Source organism: Stegostoma tigrinum, chromosome 35 (assembly GCF_030684315.1).
Source record: "Stegostoma tigrinum isolate sSteTig4 chromosome 35, sSteTig4.hap1, whole genome shotgun sequence".
Classification (NCBI taxonomy): Eukaryota; Metazoa; Chordata; class Chondrichthyes; order Orectolobiformes; family Stegostomatidae; genus Stegostoma; species Stegostoma tigrinum.
This window is the reverse complement of record NC_081388.1, coordinates 5,856,741-5,879,308: the sequence shown is the minus strand read 5'-3', so window position 1 is coordinate 5,879,308 and position 22,568 is coordinate 5,856,741. Positions and strand designations below refer to the sequence as shown.

The window sequence follows — 22,568 nt, the reverse complement described above, 5'->3', positions numbered from 1 at the left end:
GGTGGGCTTGTGGAATTCCTTGCCACGGAGTGCAGTGGAGGCCGGGACGTTGGATGCCTTCAAGGCAGAGATAGATAAATTCTTGATCTCACAAGCAATCAAGGGCTACGGGGAGAGTGCAGGGAAGTGGAGTTGAAATGTCTATCAGCCATGATTTAAATGGCGGAGTGGACTTGATGGACTGAGTGGCCTTACTTCCACTCCTGTGTCTTATGGTCACAGCGGGTCAGACAGCATCCATGGATAGAGATCAAGCTAACATTTCTAGTCTAGATGACTCTTCATCAGAGTTGAAGGGAAGTATGGAGGGGACAGCATTTATGTTATAGCTTAGAGCGGGTGGGATGTTAGGGTAGGGTGCTAGTGGAGAAAAGGTGTTATAGTTCAGATTGAGTTATTGGAATATGAGAATGGGTAGGAGGTAGAAGTGGGCTGTCTGGGGGAGGTTGGGAGACTACCAGGTTGGACTAGTCTGAGGAAGATCTCTGGAGATTTAGGTCAGTGACGGTCCTGGCAACAAAGACCTGATCTCCGGAGTTCAGCAAGGACCCCGTCCCATTCACCCAGTTCTTTCACCTACCTTACATCTGTTTGGTTAATGCCACTTTAAAACAGCGCTGCTGACATGGCTTGCTTCTCCCATAACCATGATTTCTCACCCACTGTGGGTGACAGGCCCCTCACCCATGCTTCCATCCTTATTCCTTGCCATTGCTCACAACAGCATAATCAAGTTCCTGTTGATCTCATTTTTCACCCCACCAGCCTCTGCATTCAAAAGGACTATTCTCCGTCATTTCAAACAACTCCAACAGACACCACCAAACACACCTTCCTCTCAAAGAAACAAAGAAACCTACAGCACAGCAACAGGCCCTTTGGCCCTCCAAGCCTGCGCCGATCAAGATCGACTGTCTAACCTGTCATCTATTTTCTAACGGTCTGTGTCCGTTTGCTCCCTGCCCATCCATGTACCTGTCCAAATATATCTTAAAAGACGCTAACGTGTCTGTGTCTACCATTCCGCTGGCAACACGTTCCAGGCGCCCACCACCTTCTGTGTAAAGAACTTTCCACGCATATCTCCCTTAAATTTTCCTCCTGTCACTTTGAACTCATGACCCCTAGTAATTGAGTCCCCCACTATGGGGAAAATGCTTCTTGCTATCCACCCTCATGATTTTGTAGACCTCAATCAGGTCCCCCCTCAATATCTGTCCTTCTAATGAAAATAATCCTAATCTATTCAACCTCTCTTCATAACTAGCACCCGCCATACCAGGCAACATTCTGGTGAACCTCCTCTGCACCCTCTCCAAAGCATCCACATCGTTTTGGTAATGTGGCGACCAGAGCTGTACACAGTACTCCAAATGTGGCCAAACCAAAGTCCTATACAACTGCAGCATGATCTGCCAACTCTTGTACTCAATACCCCGCCCAATGAAGGAAAGCATGCCATATGCCTTCCTGACCACCCTATTGACCTGCGTTGTCACCTTCGGGGAACAATGGACCTGAACACCCAGATCTCTCTGTTCATCAATTTTCCCTCGGACTTTTCCATTTACTGTATAGTTTGTCCTTGAATTTGATCTTCCAAAATGCATCACCTCGCATTTGCCTGGATTGAACTCCACCTGCCATTTATCTGTCCAACTCTCTAGTCTATCTATATTCTGCTGTAATTTCTGACAGTCCCCTTCACTATCAGCTACTCCACCAGTCTTAGTGTCATCAGCAAACTTGCTGATCAGACCACCTACACCTTCCTCTAAATGATTTACATATATCACAAACAACAGTGGTCCCAGCACAGATCCCTGTTGGAACACCACTGGTTACAGGTTTCCAATTTGAGAAACTCCCTTCTACTACTACCCTCTGTCTCCTGTTGCCCAGCCAGTTTTTTATCCATCTAGCTAGCACACCCTGGACCCCATTTGACTTCACTTTCTCCATCAGCCTGCCATGGGGAACCTTATCAAACGCCTTACTGAAGTCCATGTATATGACATCTACAGCCTTTCCCTCGTCAGTCAACTTTGTCACGTCCTCAAATAATTCTATTAAGTTGGTAAGACATGACCTTCCCTGTACAAAACCATGTTGCCTATCACTGATAAGCCCATTTTCTTCCAAATGGGAATAGATCCTATCCCTCAGTATCTTCTCCCGGAGCTTCCCTAACACTGACGTCAGGCTCACCGGTCAATAATTACCTGGATTATCCTTGCTGCCCTTTTTAACCAAGGGGACAACATTAGCAAGTCTCCAGTCCTCCGGGACCTCATCCTTGTCTAAGGACACTGCAAAGATATCTATTAAGGCCCCAGCTATTTCCTCTCTCGCTTCCCTCAGTAACCTGGGATAGATCCCAACCGGACCTGGGGACTTGTCCACCTTAATATCTTTTAGGAAACCCAACACTTCCTCCTTCCTTCTGTCAACTTGACCTAGACTAAGCAAACATCTATCCCTAACCTCAACATCCGTCATGTCCTCCTCCTTGGTGAATACCAATGCCAAGTACTCGTTAAGAATGTCACCCATTTTCTCTGACTCAGCGCATAACTTTCCTTCTTTGTCCTTAAGTGGGCCAATCCTTTTTCTAGTTACCCTTTTTGCTCTTTATATATGAATAAAAGGGTTTGGGATTTTCCTTAACCATGTTTGCCAGCAATATCTCATGTCCTGTCTTAGCCCTCTTAATCCCTTTTTTCAGATTCGCTCTACATTCCTGATATTCTTGCAAAGCTTCGTCTGTCCTCAGTCGCCTAGATCTCATGTATACTTCCTTTTTTCTCTCTCTTGGCTAGTCTCTCAATTTCACCTGTCATCCATGACTCCCTAATCTTGCCATTTCTATTCCTCATGTTCACAGGAACATGTCTCTCCTGCACGCTAATCAACCTCTCCTTAAAAGCCTCACACGTATCAAATGTGGATTTGCCTTCAAACAGTTTCTCCCAATCTACATTCCTCAGATCCTGCCAAATCTTGGTATAGTCGGCCTTCCCCCAGTTTAGTACTCCTCCTTTAAGACCACTCCTATCCTTGTCCACGGAATTGTGGTCGCTATTTCCAAAGTAGTCCCCTACTGTAATATCAACCACCTGGCCGGGTTCATTCCCCAGCACCAGGTCCAGTATGGCCCTTTCCCAAGTTGGACTACATACATACTGCTCTAGAAAACCCTCCTGGACACACCTTACACCTCTCACTCCACCTTTTTGTACTTCGCAGGGATCGGTCCCTCTGGGACTCCCTCGTCCGTTCCACAATCTCTTCCCCCCCCCTTCCCCACGGCACCTCCCTGTGTCACCACAGAAGGTACAACACCTGCCCCTTCACCACCTCCCTTCTCACCATCCAAGGGCCTAAACACCTTTCCAGGTGAAGCAGCGTTTCCCCTGTATCCCCTCCAATTTTGTGTATTGTATTCACCGTGGTGTATCACCATAGTCATACAGCATGGAAACAGATCCTTTGTCGAACATAACCTCAAACTAAACAAGCCCCACCTGCCTATGCTTGGCCCATATCCCTCTAAACCTTTCCTATTCACATACTGACCCAAATGTCTTTTTAATGTCAAAATTGTACTCACATCCACTACTTCCTCAGGAAGTTCCTTCCACATGTGCGCTGCACCCAGTGTGGCCTGCTATACAATGGAGAAACCAATCACAGACTGGGTGCATGCTTTGTGGAACTTGTGACCCTGAACTTCCCGTAGCTTTAACACAGTGTCCTGCTCGCATGTCCATGTATCTGTCCCCAGCTTGCTGCAGTATTCCAGTGAACCACAACACACACTGGAGAAACAACATCTCCCTGTCAGACTGGGCAGTTTTACAGCCTTCTGGACTTAGTACAGAGTTTGACATCTTTAAATTGTGAACCAACTCCCATTTCTTCCCTTTTATCTTTACTTGTTACATACTGTCACCATATCTTTTCCCTGTTTCCCCTCCAATCTCAGTGAGACTGTCTTTTCGTGTCTGGCATTCTCATAGTTCAGATTAAGTGATCAGAATATCAACACCTTTTTCTCCTCCAGTACCCGACACCCACTGTCTCCAACCTGTCTGCACCACCCCCAATTATACTATAAATGCTGCCCCCTCCACACTTCAGCTCTGAAAAAGAACTCTCTCCCCATGGATGCTGTATGACCTGTGATCTCTAGCATTTCTTTTCAGTACAGATTCCAGCATTTGCAGTAATTTGCTCCTACATAGTGGCTGTACTGTCTGTTTTGTTGAGGACGACTTGGAGCCGAGCTTACTGCCCGACAGACAAGTCAGCAAACACAACAGTCTAGCACTGTCGCTCTGCTGTCCAGCTTTTGGAGTGTCTACTCAGATGTACCCAGTCCTTGGAGTGGGACCTTCTAACTGAGAGCAGTGTGTGCTATTGCATATTTGCCTGTTACTCACTGCCCTGATTAAATGCAATGGATCTAACTGCTTTAGTACTGGGTAGCAAAGGCTCTGGGTTGCTATTTGGGTTCTTTTCCTTTTGTTATTTGTTCTTGGCAGTATATTTTTTCTTTTATTCAGGAATGGTATGTGGCTGTCACTAGCAAGGCCAGCACATGTTGCCCACTCTTAATTGCCCTTAAGCTGAATGGCTCTTTGGTCCATTTTGGCTCAGTGTTTAGCACTGTTGCCTTGTAGCGTCAGGGTCCCAGGTTCAATTCCATCCTCGGGTGACTGCCTGTGTGGAGTTTGCATGTTGTCCCTGTGTCTGTGTGGGTTTACACTGGGTGTTCTGGTTTCCTCCTGCAGTCCAAAGATGTGCAAGTTAGGTTGGATTGGCCATGCTAAATTGCCCATAGTGTCCAGGGATGTGTAGGTTACGTGGGTTAGTCATTGGAAAATGCATGGTTACAGGGATAGGTTGGCGAGGTTTGTCTGAATGGGATGCCCTTTGGAGAGCTGGTATGGACTTGATGGGCTGCATGGCCTGCTTCCACACTGTAGGAATTCTTCTGATTCTATGATTTAAGACGGTAGTTAAGTCAGCCGCATTGCTGTAGGTCTGAAGTCTTGTTGGTCAGACCAGATGAGGGCAGCAGATTTCCTTCCATAAAGGATGTGTGAAACAGATTTTGTTCTATTTTTGTTGTTGTTATGATAACCACTATTAGCTTTCAATCTCTAGATTTATTAATCAAATTTAAATCTCATCGGGGCTGTGATGGGATTTGAACTGCTGTTTTCACATTTTTAACCTGGGCCTGTGGATTCCTAATGCAGTGATGTTAATGCTATGTTAGCATCTCTTCATTCTCCTTGAGATTCTGCAGCTGCTAAAATGTCTGGTCTTTGACAGCCTGGATACAGTGATAACAGCATATTGAACCTGGTGAACCTCACAGCTGAGCTCCAGCCCTGGGCCTCACTCGCTGCTCTCATGTGATGCTAAGTGCAGTCAATATATAGGAGACGCTGATGTCTTGCTATATACTATATCTGCAACATTTTGGAATTCATTGCTTTTAATTGGTGTATGAATGCGGGTTCTTAAATCTGCTTAAGGACAGGGAGTAGTTTGATACCTAGGAAATGGGAGGGAATCTGATTACAATAATTGTTGTTCTTGTGACTAAAAATTAACGCACAGTTTCCTCATTGGTATCTCTGTAATCAAGTGTATAGCAGCATGATATCTGACTAAATATTAGCTTTAGGTATGCAGTTCTATCCTTTAACCCTGAGCAAGTACGATGTCTGAGAAAATCCTCTGTTCTGCGTATTTTTCCTACTTTTAGAATCCCCTTTTACTTATGAGCTTTGCTCCAAGTTTGTGTTCGGGCTTCCGGCATACTTCATGACACTACATTGAGATGTTTGTTTGTGACAAGTGTTGCTTGAAGGGTTGTGGCCTCTGAAGGGATTGGTCATTTATTCACTATTAGAATCACAGTTATATAGCACGAGTAAAGGCCCTTTGCTGGTCAAAAACAACTAGCTAACTATTTTAATCTCAATTTCCGACACTTGCCCCATGAATTTACATGCCATGCCAACATAAGTGCACATCTGAATACTACTTCAATGTCATAGCATAGTCGTACTGCGTGGAAATAAGACCTCTCGGTCCAACTAGTCCATGCCGAACATAATCCCAAGTGAAACTAGTCCCACCTGCCTGCTCCTGGTCCACATCTGTCCAAACCTTTCCTATTCATGTGTCCTTCCAAATGTCTTTTAAATGTTGTATTTGTACCTGCGTCCACTACTTCATCAGCAAATTCATTCCACACGCAGACCACCCTCTGTTTTTTAAAAAAAAAAGCCTCATATCTTTTTTAAAATCTCTTTCCCCTCACCTTAAAAATATGTTCCACAATCTTGAAATTCCCCATCTTAGGGAAAAGACAACTACTATCAGCTCTATCTATACCTCTGCATTATTTTATAAACTTCTATCAGGTCACCTCTCAACCTCCTACTCTCCACTGAAGAAAGTCTCAGCCTATCCAGCCTTTCTTTACAACTCCAACCTTCCATACCCAGCAACATCCTGGTAAACTTGGTTTACTGCATCAGCTCCCGATGTGGCTCCTGTACACCACTGAGACCAAACGTAGACTCAAACTGTTTTGTAGAGTATCTGCGCTCTGCACATGACAAACAGCACCTTCTGGTTGTGATGATGCTTTATGCCTGTCCCACCCTTGCAGAGTGAGCTCCAAATTCCAATTCCCATTCCCAACCCCCTGAGGTGAAAATGTTTTCCCGCACATCTCCTTTAAATCCTCAGTCCTTACCTTGAAGCTGTGCCCCCTGAGATGGGGAGAAATGACCTCACTGTTAGAGTTGTGCACCTGGGAATTCACCATCCCAGAGGACTGTCACTACTCACTCGCCAATACGCACAAAGCTAAGATTGGCAGATGTTTCAATGCCATTGAATTGAGAGAGCATGGGAGCAAAGGTGAGTACATGATCCAACTGAGTCTATGATCTTCTTGAATAGTGGGCAAGCTAGAGGGACTGAATGTCTGATGCCTCCTCCTGTTTTTTTTTTCAAGCAAAACATTTTTTATTAAAGTGGGATGCCTGGGAGGGACAGTGAGCATGTCTGCAAGCATGGCACAATCAGCTGCATGATTACTCATAGCTCCTTACCTTTATGGTACATTGGACCCAGCGTGTGAGCTGTTTCTTTCATGGCTTAGTCACTTTGCTGGTAATGACTGTCAAACAGCAGTACACTGAGTGACTGGGAGTTGTATTAGTATTCGTTGAAGAAGGAGTGTTAATGAGGGGACTGTGAAAACCCCTGTCCTCCCCCTCAAGTGGAAGCCCTCCATCTTTAACTATTCAGGTGAAGAAGGTGCTTTGGACTCGGATACCACATGAGGTCCTGTTAGTGACTTTAGAAAGCAATTTGATTTGTACTGTTGTGATGTGGCTTATGGCACAAGCAGAGGTGATGGTGATATCTGGGAACTGTTTCCTCTGAGCAGGGGTGAAGGGGAGAGTCACCTACGTACAGTAGGAATATGCCTCGGGTCTGCTCTGCCATTTAGTTCGTGACTGTTCTGGTTATTCCATGTTATTCCATGGTCGGATAGCTGTCACTCCTCCCTTACTCGTCAAGAACGTATCCACCCCTGCCTTAAAAGTGTCTCTGCTTACACAATGGCACCCAAAAGGTGGTGGGAGGCTGGAAGTTGGATTGAACTACAAACACTAATGTTTGAGATTACACGTTGTGGAGCTGGATGAACACAGCAGGCCATGCAGCATCAAAGGAGCAGGAATGCTGAAGTTTTGGGTCTGGACCCTTCTTCAGGAAAAAAAAATGTTTGCTGCTTGACTGCAAGTGTAACTCCAAATCCTGATTAGCACTTTTCCTCTCTGTGCCTCATTCAGAAACTGCAAAGCTGCTGGCTCCGGTGAACAGCTATGGCTCCCAGGGCAGTGTCCATGACCTGGGCCCTCGGCGCTCCCTTCCATCCCAGGAGCAAGAGGAAGAACTGAGGAGGAAACTAAAATATTTCTTCATGAGTCCCTGTGATAAGTTCCGAGCAAAAGGCCGAAAACCCTTCAAACTTTTCGTACAAATATTGAAGCTCATCGTAGTCACAGTGCAGGTAAGGAGTAACCTTGGAGAAATCTGTTGTGTGTGAGATTGGAACAGAAGAGACACGGACTCTGGAGGAGGCTGTGATTAAAAAAAGAGGAGAGTTTACTGGTAATATTAGTAGATTAGTAACCCAGAGACTCAGGGTAATACTGCAGGGACATGACTTCAAATTTCACCCTAGCTAGAATTTAAATTCAGTTTATTTAAGAAAAAAGAACCTAAAGTCCTGTAACTTGCCATAAGTACCCGACTGGTTCACTTTAGGAAGATAACCTGCTGTTCTTAACTAGTCTGATCTACATGTGACTCCAGACTCTCAGCAATGGCAATAACTCTTAATAAGCCTCAAGGGCAGTTCGGAGTAGGCAAATAATTCTGGCCTTGCCAACAATGTTGACACCCTGTGACAGAATTTAGTAAAGGAACTTGATGCTCTGAATACTTGTAGGGTATTCACTACTAGAGTCATAGATATATAGCACAGAAAAGGGACCATCACATCCGTGCCAACCAAAACCAACCAAATAATATTCTAATCCCATTTTCAGACGCTTCCTCTGTAGTCTTATATATATTGGAACACAAGTGCACATCTAAATACTATTTAAATGTTTTGAGGGTTTCTGCCCCTCCCATCCTAATGTGCATTGAGCTCCAGATTCCCATCACCCTCTAGGTGACAAAGGTTTTCCTCACATCTCCTCTAAACCTACAGCCCCTCACCTTAAAGCTATGCCCCTTGGTCATTGATCTCCCATCAAGGGGGAAACTTCTTCCTGTCTACCCCATCCATGCCCCTCATGACTTTATATCTCAGTCATGTACCCTCGCAATCTCTGCTGCTCCAAGGAAAACAGCCCCAGTCTATCCAATCTCTTCATAACTGAAACCCTCCAGCCCCAGGCAACATCCTGATAAATCTCCTCTGCACCCTCTCCAGTGCTGTCACACCCCTTCTATAATTGCACACAATATTCTTGTGTGGCCAAACCAACATTTTATACAATTCCAGTATAACCTCTCTGCACATAAATTTTAATGCTTTGGCTAATAAAATCAAGCATTCCATATGCCTCCTTAGCCACTTTATCAGTCTATTCTGATACTTTAGGGAAACAGACCTGCACACCAAGGTCCCTCTATTCCTCAGCACTTCCCAGGATCCTACCATTCTTCATGTATTGTTCGACCTGCTCAAGTGCATCACCTCAAGTTTATCCACATTGAATTCCATTTGCCACTGATCAACTCATTTGTATTATCTTATTGTCACAGATTGTCTTCCTCCCTGTACCAACTTTTGTATCATCAGCAAACATAGTGATCAACCATCCTACAATCATGTTTAAATCAGTTACACAAACCATAAACAACAAGAGTCCCAAAACTGACCCCTGTGGGACCCCATTGGGCACAAATCCCCAGTCAGAATAACACTCCTCAACCATCACCCTCTGCTTCCTGCCACCCAGACAGCTGGAGATCCAACATGCTAAATTTCTTTGGATCCCATGGGCTCTTGACTTTGCTGTCAGTGTCCCATACAGAGCTTTATTAAAAGCTATTCCAGCTGAGCTTGTTATTTGTCTGTATGTTGATGAGATGTGCAAGTTTATAAATGTTATTTCCTCCATTTAGGAGGAGACCTCTTAAGTTCCCATCACTATCATGCATTGTTCTGACTTGGACAGGTATTTGAAGTCTCTTTGGCATCAATGAGTCCAAAATCCTGGAATTCCCTCCCAAAGGTTACTAGGGATAAATCCCACATCTTGCCTGCTCATTTTTAAAAAAAAAATCCAGGTAGTTACTGGCCCGAATCAAGGCAGCACCTGAATCATTAATGCCCACATACTCTCAGTCATAGTCATACAGCATGGAAACAGACCCTTCGGTCCAACCAGTCCATGCTGAACATAATCTCAAGCTAAACTAGTCCCAACTGACTGCTCCTGGTCCATATCCTGTCAAACCTTTCCTATTCACATACTCATCCAAATGTCTTTTAAATGTTGTAATTGTACCCACATCCACCACTTCCTCAGGAAGCTCATTCCACACACGAATAACCCTCTTTGTAAAAAAAAAAATTGCCTGTCCTGTCTTTTTTAAACCTGTCTCCTCTCACCTTAAAAAAAAAAAAATGCCCCATGGTCCTGAAATCCACCATCCTAGGAAAAAGACATGTCATTAATGCTATCTATACCCCTCATTATTTTATAAACCTCTGTAAAGTCCTCAACCTCCTTCACTCCAGTGAAAAAAGGTCTCAGCCTGTCCAGCCATTTTTTTTTTATAACTCAAACTTTCCATTCCTGGCAACATTCTGGTAAATACTCTTTCAATCCCCTTCAACTTGATAATGTCCTCCCTGTAATAGGCCGACCAGAATTGCGCACAGTGTTCCATGGGAGGCCTCACCAACATCCTTTACAACCTCAACATGATGCCCAACTCCTATACTCAAAGGTCTGAGTAATGAAGGCAAGCTCAAGACCTTAAGAATTCTTTGATTGTAGTGATTAAGGAAATGAGATTATTTCCTGAATGTCAGGCTCTGGCTAACTGAATGTTATATGTTCTCATCATGAGGAATTAATTACAAAAATGTATTATGTTGCAAAATCTAAAGAAAGGAGCTTACAGGAAAGCATTGCATTTCTGTGGTGATTCTTACACTCGATGCCCTTTGCATCCTGTGTAGTAATTTTGATGGGTAGTGACTATTGCAATGTGAGAAACAGAGCAGCCACTTTGTATCAAGCAAATTCTTACAAACAGCAGTCTGGTCATCACCAGATAATTTGGTTTTTGTCTTTTAGTTGATCGCCAAATGCCCAGGATTCTGGTGAGGACTTGCATCCTGCCCTTTTAAAATAGTGCTTAGGGAGACACCCAGCTGAGGAGACTTGGCCAGTGATGAGTCTGGTGGAGCTCCATTGCATTCCCTTCTGTGTGGCAGATATATCCTTCCTTGGATAAGCACACCAACACTGTGAACATTTCAGATGCACTGCCCTGCCCTGTGTGGGACTGGATACTACATTTTAATTGTGCCTGTGGGCATCACTAGTGAGACTAGCATTTACTTCCCCACCTTAATTGCTCAAGAAAGTGGTTGTAGGCCTCTGCCTTGAACTGTTGTAGTCAACAGGGTGGAGTTGTACCCACAGTGTGGGTAGGGAGAGAGTTACAGCATTTTTACTCTTTGGTTGAGGAGTGGCAATATTGTTTCAAGTCAACTTGGTGTGTGGTTTGGAGGGGAAGTTGCAAGTGTGCCCTGGAATGCGTTCAAAATTTGGTGAAGGAGGACCAAGAAATCGATAAAAGAAGGGAATATTGAAGTAAAGTAACAAAAAAATCATCCACACTGACTGTAAAGCCTTTTAGGTCTGTAAAAAGGAAAAGATTTGCCCAGACCAATGTGGGTCAATGACTGGCAGAGCCAGGAGAATTTATAAATTGAGAATTGGAAAATGGCAGAAAAAAACAAGCCATGACTTTACCTCCTGACTTCACGAGGAAGATGCAATGTCTACTACAGCAGCCAAGAACTGGGAGGAATTGGCATTAGTAAGAAAGTAGTATGTAACAGTTAATGGGACTGAAAGTTATGAAATCTCCTGGTCCTGATGAGTTACGTTGTAGTGTGTTGAATGAGGTGGCTGTAGAGTTAATAGATGCATTGATGACCATCTTCCAAAATTCTTTGGTTTCATCATACTGGAAGGAACCAAGCGTAACCCCACTCTCTAATATGAGAAGAGGGAGACAGAAAACTGGGAACTAGAGATGTCAGCCAGATGTCAGCAGGAGAAATGCTGGAAGTGATTTGCAAACTGGACACTTTAAAAAATAGTGGTGGGGTTAGACAGACAGCGTGGGTTTATGAAAAGGGGAATCATATTGAATCATGATTCAATCTGTTGAGATTTTTGAGGCTGTGACTAGAAGAATAGGCAAGGCTAAACCAGTAAATGTGATGTATTTGGATTTTCAAGGGGCTTTCAGTAAGGTCCTGTACAAATTACTAAGCATCCATGTCCCCAGTTATTCCCAAACTTTGTATGTAGGCACCAAATGTGCAATATTTTCTCAAGTCTGTTGATGGTGCAGAGCTATGTGGGAATGTGAGTTGTGAGCAGGAAGCAAAGGGGTTTCAAGGAGATTGAGACCGGCTGAGTGAGTGGGGTAAGAATGTGGCAGATGGAAGAAGGTGAAGTTATCAACTTTGAAAAAAACAGAAATGCAGAGTATAACTTAAATAGTGAGAGATTGGGCAGTGTTGATATCCAAAGGAACCTGGTGTCCTTGTTCAGATGCAACAGGAATGAGTTTGGCAAGTAGCGTGTTGGCCTTTGTTATTGCAATATTATATTGGTGAGTACAAGAGAGAAGGCGCGTTGTTGCAATCATACAGAACATTGTTTTACCATGTCTGGTGTATTGTGTACTGTTTTGGTCGCCTTACGTAAGGAAGGGTATAATTAGTAATACAGTATAGAAACACCCTGAGATCTGCACTCGGGATGTTTTCCCATTAACAACATAAACCCCTAAACCTTTCCTATTCATAGACCCATCAGATGCCTTTTAAATGCTGTAATTGTACCTGCATCCACTACCTCCTCTGAGCGCATTCCATAACCACAGTGTCCTCTGTGTGAAGGGCTCTCCCTTCTCGTGCCCCCTCACCGCGCGCCCCCCTCGCGCGCATGCACTGCTCTCTTTATTCACCCTAACCATGCCCGTCATGATATTATGAACCTCTATAAGGTCACCCCCTTGGCCTCTGTTGCTCCAGGGAAAATAGCCCCAGCCCATTCAGGCTCTCCCCATAGTTCAAACCCTCCAAGCCTGGCAACGTCCTTTTCTGAACCCTTTCAGTTTTAACAACATCCTCCCTATAGCAGGGAGATCAGAACTGAACTTGCTATAGAAACCCAGCAAGGCTCACTAGACTAATCCCAGAGATGGAAGAATGGTTTTATGAGAGGTTAGGAGTCTGGTCCTGTGCTGTCTGAAATTTAGGGTTGATGGGGATCTGAATGAGACATAGATTAACCTTACAGGGGTCAGCAGGTTGGATGCAGCAAGGATACCTCTCCTGGCTGAGGACCCAGTTTCAAGATAAGGGGCAGGCTGTTTAGGACTGAGATGAAGATTTTCTTCACCCAGAGGGAATCCTGAAACCCAGAGGCTGTGGAGACTCCATTGGCCATGTTCAAAACAGGGATTGATATATTTTTAATATTTAAAAATAACTCTTATTGAGGAAAAGTGTGGGGGGGGGGGAATGGCATTGAGGTAGAAGATCGATCATAATATAGTTGAATGATGGTGTAGGCTTGCTGGGCCAACGGGCCACCTGCTTATATTTTGTATGTGCATTTTATTTACTGTCCGTGCCTTTGAGTGGCAGAGGTTGCAGCTTTGGAAGGTGCTGTTGAAGGAACCTGGGTGAGCTGCTCCAAGCAGTCTCAGACAAGTAGTAGCCAGCATTTTCCTGAAAAAAAAGTGGCTAGTGTTTAAGGGAATGGTGCTTGCAAGGAGCACTGGCACATGAGGTCAATGGTAATAGGAGGGTAAACTGTTGTGTGGACACAGTGCTGTCAAACAATGTGTAGTGCAAGCAAATATGTTTATTAAATATGGTAAGTGTTTGTTAAATAACTAAAGAAGCCAACTAAACAATAATCAGAACATCATTTACTATTATTTCCTGCTACAGTTTTATTAAGAACACACAATAAAAGTGAAAATTCACATACGTATTCTGTAACATCCTCCACTGACGATGCTCAATCACAGCAGGGCATACTGTCCACGAGATGCACTGCAGAAATTTGCCAAAAGCTAGTCAGCACCTCCCAAACCCATGACCACCACCACCTAGAAGTACAATGGCAGCAGATACATGGGAACACCACCCCCTTGCAAATTCCCCTCCAAACTGCTCACCATCCTGACTTGGAAATATTTCAATGTTCCTTCACTGTCGCTGGGTCAAAAACCTGCAGTTCTCTCACAAAGGGCATTGGGTGGATACGTATAGCACATGGACTACAGCGGTTCAAGAAGGCAGCTCATTCCCACCTTCTCAAAGGGCAATAAAAGGTGGGCAAACAAATGCTGGCCCAGACAGTGATGTCCCCGTCCTATGAGTGCATAAAAAAAACACAATGGTATCGAGGTCACTAGGCCAAATTACTCGTTGTAATTTGCTAATCAGGAATACCAGTCATCATGTCCTGCCCAATGGCTACTCTAGTCAGCATGGCTATAGACCGACTGAGGCCAACTTCTGCCCAAAAGGATTTAGTTGCCTTTTCTTGCGAGATCTTGGCAATGATTCTTGTTTTTTTTTGGTGTGTGCCAGCAGATTTCAGTGTATACTTGTGCCTATCCATCGGTATCACTGAAGCCATCATTTTTTTGCCTATCCTAATTGCCCTTGAAAGCAGTTCAGAGTCACCCACGTTGCTTTGGGTCTGGAGTCACATGTAGGCCAGACCAGGTAAGGATAGCATACTTCCTTCCCAAAAGGACATTAGTAGCACAGATGGGTTTTTATGGTGATTACTTGCAGTTTCCAAATCACTGTTCAGTCCAGATGTTGTATTGTCTTTCCAGCCAGTGTGGGTTGGGTTTGAATTCCTGGCCTCAGGGCAATTAGCAAAGCATCTGGATCATTAGTGACATTACCACCCCGCTCTGGGCCACAAATAGTGTCATAGAGATATACAGCATGGAAGCAGACACTTTGGACCAGCTCATCCATGCCGAATAGCTGTCCTAAATTAATCTAGTCCCATTTGCTGGCAGTTGGCCCATATCCCTCTAAACCCTTCCTGTTCAAATACCCGTCCAGATGACATGTAAATGTTGTACTTGTACCAGCGCCTGCACCCACTTCTGGCAGCTCATCCCATACACACACCATCCTCTGTTTGGAAGAAGTTGCCCCTTAGATCCCTTTTAAATCTTTGCCCTCTCATCTCAAACCTACACTCTCTGGAGACCAGAATTGCACGCAGTATTCCGTAAGTGGCCCAAACCAATGTCCGGTACAGCTGCAACATGACACATCCCAACTCCTATACTCTGTACACTGACCAGTAAAGGCAAGTGTGCCAAATGCTGCCTTCTCCCTGTCTACCTGTGGTTAATCCTGATTCAGGGCTATTTCAGCAATGTTGGATGAGTGAGCTGCCTTCCTGTGGGTCAGAAGGAGCAGGAACATAAGTCTCAAGTGCCTTCTGATTCAGTAGCCATTTGCAGTGATTCACTGCTGTATTGCTGCTCTTGTTTCCCAGCTAATAACAGCAGGAACTTGGCAACAGGGTAATTACCAGGTACCTGGCAAAACTCCCAGAGCTTTTTATTGCAGTAAATTCGTTTAAGATTGTCAGGGCTGTCATATTACTGATCTCACGAGTAGCATTGTTCATTGCCAGTTTCCTTTCTACATTCCATTCCTGCATCCTGTAAAATGGGGACCTCTATGAGGGTGATATTGTAGTCTGTTACCATTGACTGCACACTGCGACAGTATTTCAATATCTACAGTCTTTTGAGGTGTTTTTGTCATGTGTCAAAGTGCCATAAACTGGGTGTTTAGAAACAATGGTTTGTAAAAACAAACTGATCAAACTGCACGAATCAACTGCTTGTGGTAATTTGTGCTGATGAGCAGAAGTTACTGTTTGAGATTTAAAACATTCTTTCGTGGGATGTGTGCACCAACTGGTGAGGTTGTTGCCCAAAACAAATTGCCACTTGAGAAAATGGTATTGGGGTGCTTTCTTGAATGATTGCAGTCTGAGGGATGTAGGGACACAGCACTGTGAGGCAACTCCAGATGACCCAGTGACAATGAAGAAACAGTGATATCATTTCAAGCCAGGATGGTGTGAGACTTGGAGGGGAACTTGCAGGTGATGATGTTCCCATGTCCCTGGTTGGCAAGGGGTGCAGATCGTTCTGGAGTGAAAGTCTTTAGTATTATTGTGCCTTTTGTTCCATTGCAACCATGTAAAAAGTATTTAGTGCTGCCTTGTGGAGCACACATCCACTCCTTTGGGTACAGTGTGTTCTGAAAGATAACAACGAGGCGAATTAATCAGATTAACTTTGAAACCGTTGACTATGATAAAGTTGACCCCAGGATGTCTGCTTCTCTCTTTGGCTCAGGGTGGTGACGCAATTCTTGCAGGGCTTCTAAAAGTTGAAGGTTGGGAGCCCTGGTGAGATCGCAAGTTCAGGCAGCGTTAGCTGTTGTAGACTGAATTAAAACAGCTACTGTGTGCTCCCTTGGCCCCTACTCTCTGACACCTCTGTTCTCACTGAGGGGTCACAACAATTTTCAAACTTCCCCTGTGGGGAAGCAATGATGTATTGCACGTGCTGTTGTGTTAGGCTAGAGGAGTACAGGACCATTGCCCGATAGCCAACCTTCCTGCCATGGCTGTGCGTCACCTAGGATGACAAACCTGTGGAAGTTTGCTCCCTGTAAAGACAAATAAATCGTGTATTACTTATTTGTGGGATGTAGGGTGTGTTGCTGGCCAAACCATCATCTATTACCACCTATCCCAAATTGTCCAGAGGGCAGGCAAAAGTCAATCACATTTCTCTGGATGTAGGGTCACGTGGAGGCTAGACCAGATAAGGACAACAGTTTATTTCCCTAAAGTTGTTGTTGAACCAAATGGGATTTTCTGACAATTGGCAGTGATTCCCTGGCCGTCATTAGATTTGTCATTCCAGGTTTTTGATTTCAAATTCCACCATCTGCCATGGCAGGACTTGAACCCGGGTCCCTGAATATTTCCTGGGCCTCAGGGTTAATAGTCCAGTGAAGAAACCACTAGATATTGTCCCACTTGGTATATAGTCTTCTGTGACCATGGGGGCACCCCAAAGCACCTTGCAGGCAATTATATACTTTAAGCATAGTCACAGTTATAATGCACGAAATACATAGCAAGATCCACGTTGTAGAAATTCATTCACTTGGATATGGGTGCTGCTGGCTGGGTCAATCCTGAGTTAGCCTCGGGGAAAGTGGCAGTGAGCTCCCTATCTGAACTGCTGTAGCCCATTTGATGGAGCAATGTGATATAAAACCAGGTTGTCTGGTCACTGATGTTGGCTTGAAAAATGAAAAATTAATGAGAAAGCTCGTGATCTCTCTGCCCTTTGAAGGACAGTTTTCTTTTTACGCACCTATGAGAGAACAGAAGGTGACCTCTGTTAAATGCCATATCTGAAAGGTGGCGCAATCTGACAATATGACGTGGTACTATGGAGTAATGGAGTGTCAGCCTTTAGTTTTGTGCTCAAGCCCCAAGAATGGGATTTGAACCCACAAACGTCAATGGAATGCTGCCAACTGAGCTGCAGTCTAAGCTAGAATACCAAATTAATGTTAAGTTAATGTTTAGATTCTGATGCCTCCTTTAATTGTTTTCCACAGTTGATCCTGTTTGGGTTGAGTAACCAAATGGTGGTGGATTTTACAGAAGAAAACACAATGACATTTAAGCACCTCTTCCTGAAGGATTACACAGATGGGTCGGATGATTCCTATGCTGTGTATACACAGAAGGATGTCTATGATTCTATTTTCTACACTGTTGAGCAGGTTTGTAGCTGTCATTCTTCCTCTTCTTATGGTTTGAATAGTTTGCAGTTTTCTCTTCCTATTAACCTGCCAAATTGAACTTTCTGGTGGCAACTTATGGAGGCAAATTGATATTTCAGCCTGTGGGTTGAACAGGGTAAAAATACACCATATTATAAAATAATAACACAAGATTGCACGTTGTTGAACAAAGGAGCTTGTATAGACGCTCGTTCATGAGCTCAGGACATCCTTGTGCATGTTGCAGACAACTAAGTAATTTTTAAAAGGTAATTGTCCTATGAGGAAGGGCCAACCTGTTTGCACGCAGCAAGCTGTCTCAGACGGTAACGAGCAGGTAATTTCTTTCAAGGAAGAAAATGCTGGGAATAATCAACAGCATGTGTCGGGAGAGAACAAAAATTAACATTTCAAGTCCATGATATCTCATCAGAACTGGAGAAGGGCAAAAAATGTAATAGATTTTGAGAGAGACTGGTTGAGAAAAGTGACTTTGGTGTCTTGGAAGGCGAGAGATTCAATGATACAGCTGGTCTTAGAGGGCCAGTGAGGGACAATGAAGGGAAAGGAGCTGAAAGATGCAAACAAATATCCCATCAGAGACGCTGATGTTTTGGGCCTAGACCCTTCTTCAGAAATGGTCTAGGCCTGAAACGTCAGCCTTCCTGCTCCTCTGCTGCTTGGCCTGCTGTGTTCATCCAGCTTCACACCTTGTTATCTTAGATTCTTCAGAATCTGCAGTTCCTGCTATCTCCCATCAGAGAGGATGGCAGAGCTTCAAGGTGCACGTTCCTGGTCGAAGGTGGTAATTAAATGAACATGAATGAAAAGCAGAATCTCTGGAAATCTGAATGAAGAATTCAAATTCTGCCTTGCCCTATCTTGTTTGTAGTGCCAGTTTCCCTGAGAGAAATCTTAAATCTTTTTATCCAGTAAAATCCTGCTGCACTGTTTACTCCTCTTAGTCATTGAGCTATGCATGCCTACTGGGTACAATCCAGTCCTTACCCCCAGTATTCACACATGCCCTTCTGGAGATGCACGTTTTCTTAATTCATCCATGGTATTTGGGCATCGCTGGCTGTGCCAGCACTAATCGCCTGTCCCTCATTGCCTTTGAAAAGGTGATGGTGAGCTGCAGTAGCTCACCCTGCTGTGGGTTGACCCACAATGCCCTTAGGGAGGGAGTTCAGCATTTTGACCCAGTTACAGTGAACAAAGTAATATATTTCCAAGTCAGGATGCTGAGTGACTTGGTGGGGAGCTTGGTGGTGGTCTTCCCATGTATCTGCTGCCCTTCTACTAGAAGGAAGTGATTTGTGGGTTTGGAAGGTGCCGACTGAGCACCTTTGAAATTTTACGTTGCATCTTTTAGATGCTACACAATGCTGCTTCTGAATATCAGTGGTGGTGGAGGGAGTAGATTTCTGGATGTGATTCCAAATAAGTGGGATGATTTGTCCTGGATGGTGTCAAGCTGCTTGAGTCTAGTTCGAGCTGCCCTCGTCCAAGCCGACGGGGAGTATTCCGTCACATTCCTGACTTGTGCTTTACAGATGATAGACTGGCTATGGGGAGTCAGGAGATGAGTTTCTTACTGCAGTATCCCGAGCTGACCCACTCTTGTGGCCACTGTGTTTGTGGCAAATCCAGTTGCATCTCTAATCAGTGATAACCCAGAGAATATTGATAATGGGATTATGGCGTAAATGTTGAGTTGAATGTTCAATCAGAGCTGGAATCCTGAGTGTTTTCCCTGAGCCACCCCTACCCCAAGACCGTTAATGCAAAATTGCTGGCATCCTTCTCCAGCACCAGGATGATTTAAACAGCTTCAGCTTGTAGATTGGGCCTGCAAGGCTGATGGTTTAAGTTTCACCCCAGCTGCTATCAAATTGCCCCTCAGTGCAGTATGGAAGGAAGTGGATGGGTTTGCCATCAGCCTTTCTGTTCAGGTGGGTCTTTTTCAATAACCAAACTGTCATCAGGATTCAGAAATCCCAAAAAAAATTCTCCAGAATCCTAGTATGTTCCTTTCTCAGTCTGATTGAAACTGAGCTCTCACTGAAAACAGGTGATTAATCTCACTCATTATTTAGGATCTTGTGCCTGTATGTTGGTGATGCCCACAACACTGGCTCAGAGTGTTATCTCTTAGTCTTTTATGTCGCTGTTGTGTTTCCTTTCTGTACTTCTGGGGGAATGCTGAATTTTATGGATATCTGAACTCCACTGGAGCCCTGTTCTTTGGAGCTGTTTGTTGGATGCGTGTGTGTTAAAGGCAAAATATGCCGGAAATGGGGCAAGAAAGCCTAGGCTTCTCACAGGACAGGATGGAAATGGACTGTGAATCGAAGCAGAGTATTGCAAGGACTGGACAAAGGCTTGGCTGAAGAAGTGGCTTTTTGGATTAAGCAGGGAATTCGAGGTGATGGTCCGGCAGTTGAAAGCACAGCTATCAATGGTAAGGATAAGGCATTGCCCAAATGACAAGGGCTTGTCAAAGTGGACTCAGCCATCAAAGCTAACCTTGATTCAGAATAAATATGCTCCTTTTCCTATCTCCAGTCATTGTCCATTGATTGCTGGTAAGTGTGACGTGCAGACACTGGAGCGATGCTGATCAGACACTGAGGGGAGAGCCAGTGCCATCGACGTAGTGTGGGAGAGGGGGGAAGAGCCTGTGTAAGGCTCCTGTCCCAATCCTGAGACTTGATCCGATATTGCGGGGTGGCAACACACTCGTGCAGAGTTAAACCGTTGGGCTTGCCTGGCTCCTCCTGTAGACATTGCTCAGTTTCAAAGTAACCAATGAAACCGAACTCCTGGCTAGTGGTAAACCATGCCCTGATCACTAAGGCAGATTAAATTGGTCATTGCTATTTGTGGGATCTTCCGATGCAGGTAGACTTCTGAATTTTCTGCATTGTATCAGCAATGATAGTCCTGTGATATTTCACTGCTGTAAAGGTCTTAAGAAAGCTGTTGTGGGGATATAAGTTTCTTATTTATTCATCACCCCTCTCCTGGTACAATTCTGAAACTCCTGCCCCTATCTGCTTATGACTTGATTCAGATTTGCAGTTTGTATCCCTGCCGTTTTGACTGTGTACTGGCACATTGCTCAATGTCCCTGACAGTGCGGTATCTTGGGTCTGCATTGGCTGGGTGGACCGTGCATAATTGCAGAGCAACTCCAATCAGATACTTTATCTTCCTTGTAGTACCTGGCTCTGCAAAACCTGACTCTGGGACGGTATGCCTATGTGTTCAGCAGTGACAAGAATCACACTGCTCTGCAGCTCTGCCAGCGCTTTTATAAGAAGGGCAGCATCAATCCTGCAAATGACACCTTCAACATCAACCCACGGGTGATAACCGGTAAGAGATTCAAGGTGGTAGCCGGTGAGACCAGTGACTAACGCTTTTTAAACTGCATGTCCATTTTCATTCTGCAGAGTGTGTGTGATTGTGTACGTTTTTTTCCCTGCCATTGCGTACTTTTTAAAATTTGGGATATGGACAATTCTAGCAAGGCCAGTAATTATCATGTGTGCTCACGTGAGTAGTCGATGGCTGTTTTCTTAGCTGCCTGATGTGATGGCAGTTCCAGGATTTAACCCAACCGTCAAGGGGCAGAGACATGTCAACATGGGAATCATGTGAGAGCTGAGGAGCTCTGAGCTGGCAGTGATGCTATGATGGTGCAGTTCCCTCCACCACCTTGATGGGAAATGATGGGCTTGGGGCATTGCTGTGTGAGCAGCCTGTGCAGAGTCCTGGGGGAGGGGGCAGGTATGAGTGCCTTGGATTTTCAAGCTTTTTGAGCATAGTTTTGCTTGACCCATTGAAATGAGTGGTGGGTTTTCCAGCACACCGCTGACTTGAACCCTGCAGATGGCTAAGGGGCTATGGCAGGTGAGAGACCATCTCTTGTAGTCAGTGTTGATGTAGCTGGTTTTGTCTCACTCTATGGCTCTGGCTGTCTGCAGAGTCCCTTCTCATGTTGAATTAGGTGGGGAGCAGCAGCAGTTTTAAACCACTGGAACTTATTGACCTTTTGGAGGCTGAGGGGTGACCTTAGAGGTTTATAAAATCACGTGGGGCATGGCTAGAGTGCATAGCCAAGGTCTTTTCCCCAAGTCAGGGGTGTTCAAAACTAGACGGCAAAGTGAGAGGGGAAAGATTTAAAAGGGACCTGAGGGGCAACTTTTTCATGCAGAAGGTGGTGTATGTGTGGAATGAGCTGCTGGAGGAAGTGGAGGAGACTGGTACATTTACAATATTGAAAAGGTATCTTGATGGGTATATGAATAGAAGGTCTTAAGAGGGATTTGGGCGAAATGCTGGCAACTGGGACAAGGTCAGATTCGGCTGTCTGATTGACATGGATGAGTTGGACTGAAGGGTCTGTTTCTGTGCTGAATGACTCTATGACTCTCTCTAATTTGATCACGTTGCCATGGCAGCAAGTGACAGGGGCAGGCCTGTGGATTATGGGAAGATGCTGATGGGTCACTGAGCAACTCGTTCTCCTGTAGAGCTGGAACAGTGAAAAAGGCTGTCATCCTTCTTCATAGGAAGGCTAGCTCTTCTTATGCTGTAATTTAGTTTAAAACATCTTCAACTGCAGGAATTTCATTTGCTGTGTCAAGAGAAATTACAAAGATTCCTTGAGGCAAGCCATCATATCTCACTGGGAGGGGTGGTGACCAAATAGAACTCCAGTTTTTTTTTTCCAAAGATGATGTCACTTCTAAATAATTCAGCTGCACTTTTATAGTGCTTGTAACTAAATGCTGAGTCTCAAAGTGAA

General features: G+C 44.6%; 1 protein-coding gene across 2 annotated transcripts in view; it reads left to right on the top strand.

The window, feature by feature from the left end:
* The window catches only part of mcoln1a (mucolipin TRP cation channel 1a), a 69,513-nt gene that overhangs the window by 19,362 nt on the left and 27,583 nt on the right, over window positions 1-22,568 (top strand). For both annotated transcript variants that reach the window (XM_059639864.1, XM_059639863.1), the window contains exons 2-4: window positions 7,893-8,113; window positions 17,585-17,752; window positions 20,977-21,133. In XM_059639864.1, the coding sequence (XP_059495847.1) occupies window positions 7,893-8,113; window positions 17,585-17,752; window positions 20,977-21,133 (546 nt within the window). The remainder of the gene's footprint in view (window positions 1-7,892; window positions 8,114-17,584; window positions 17,753-20,976; window positions 21,134-22,568) is intronic.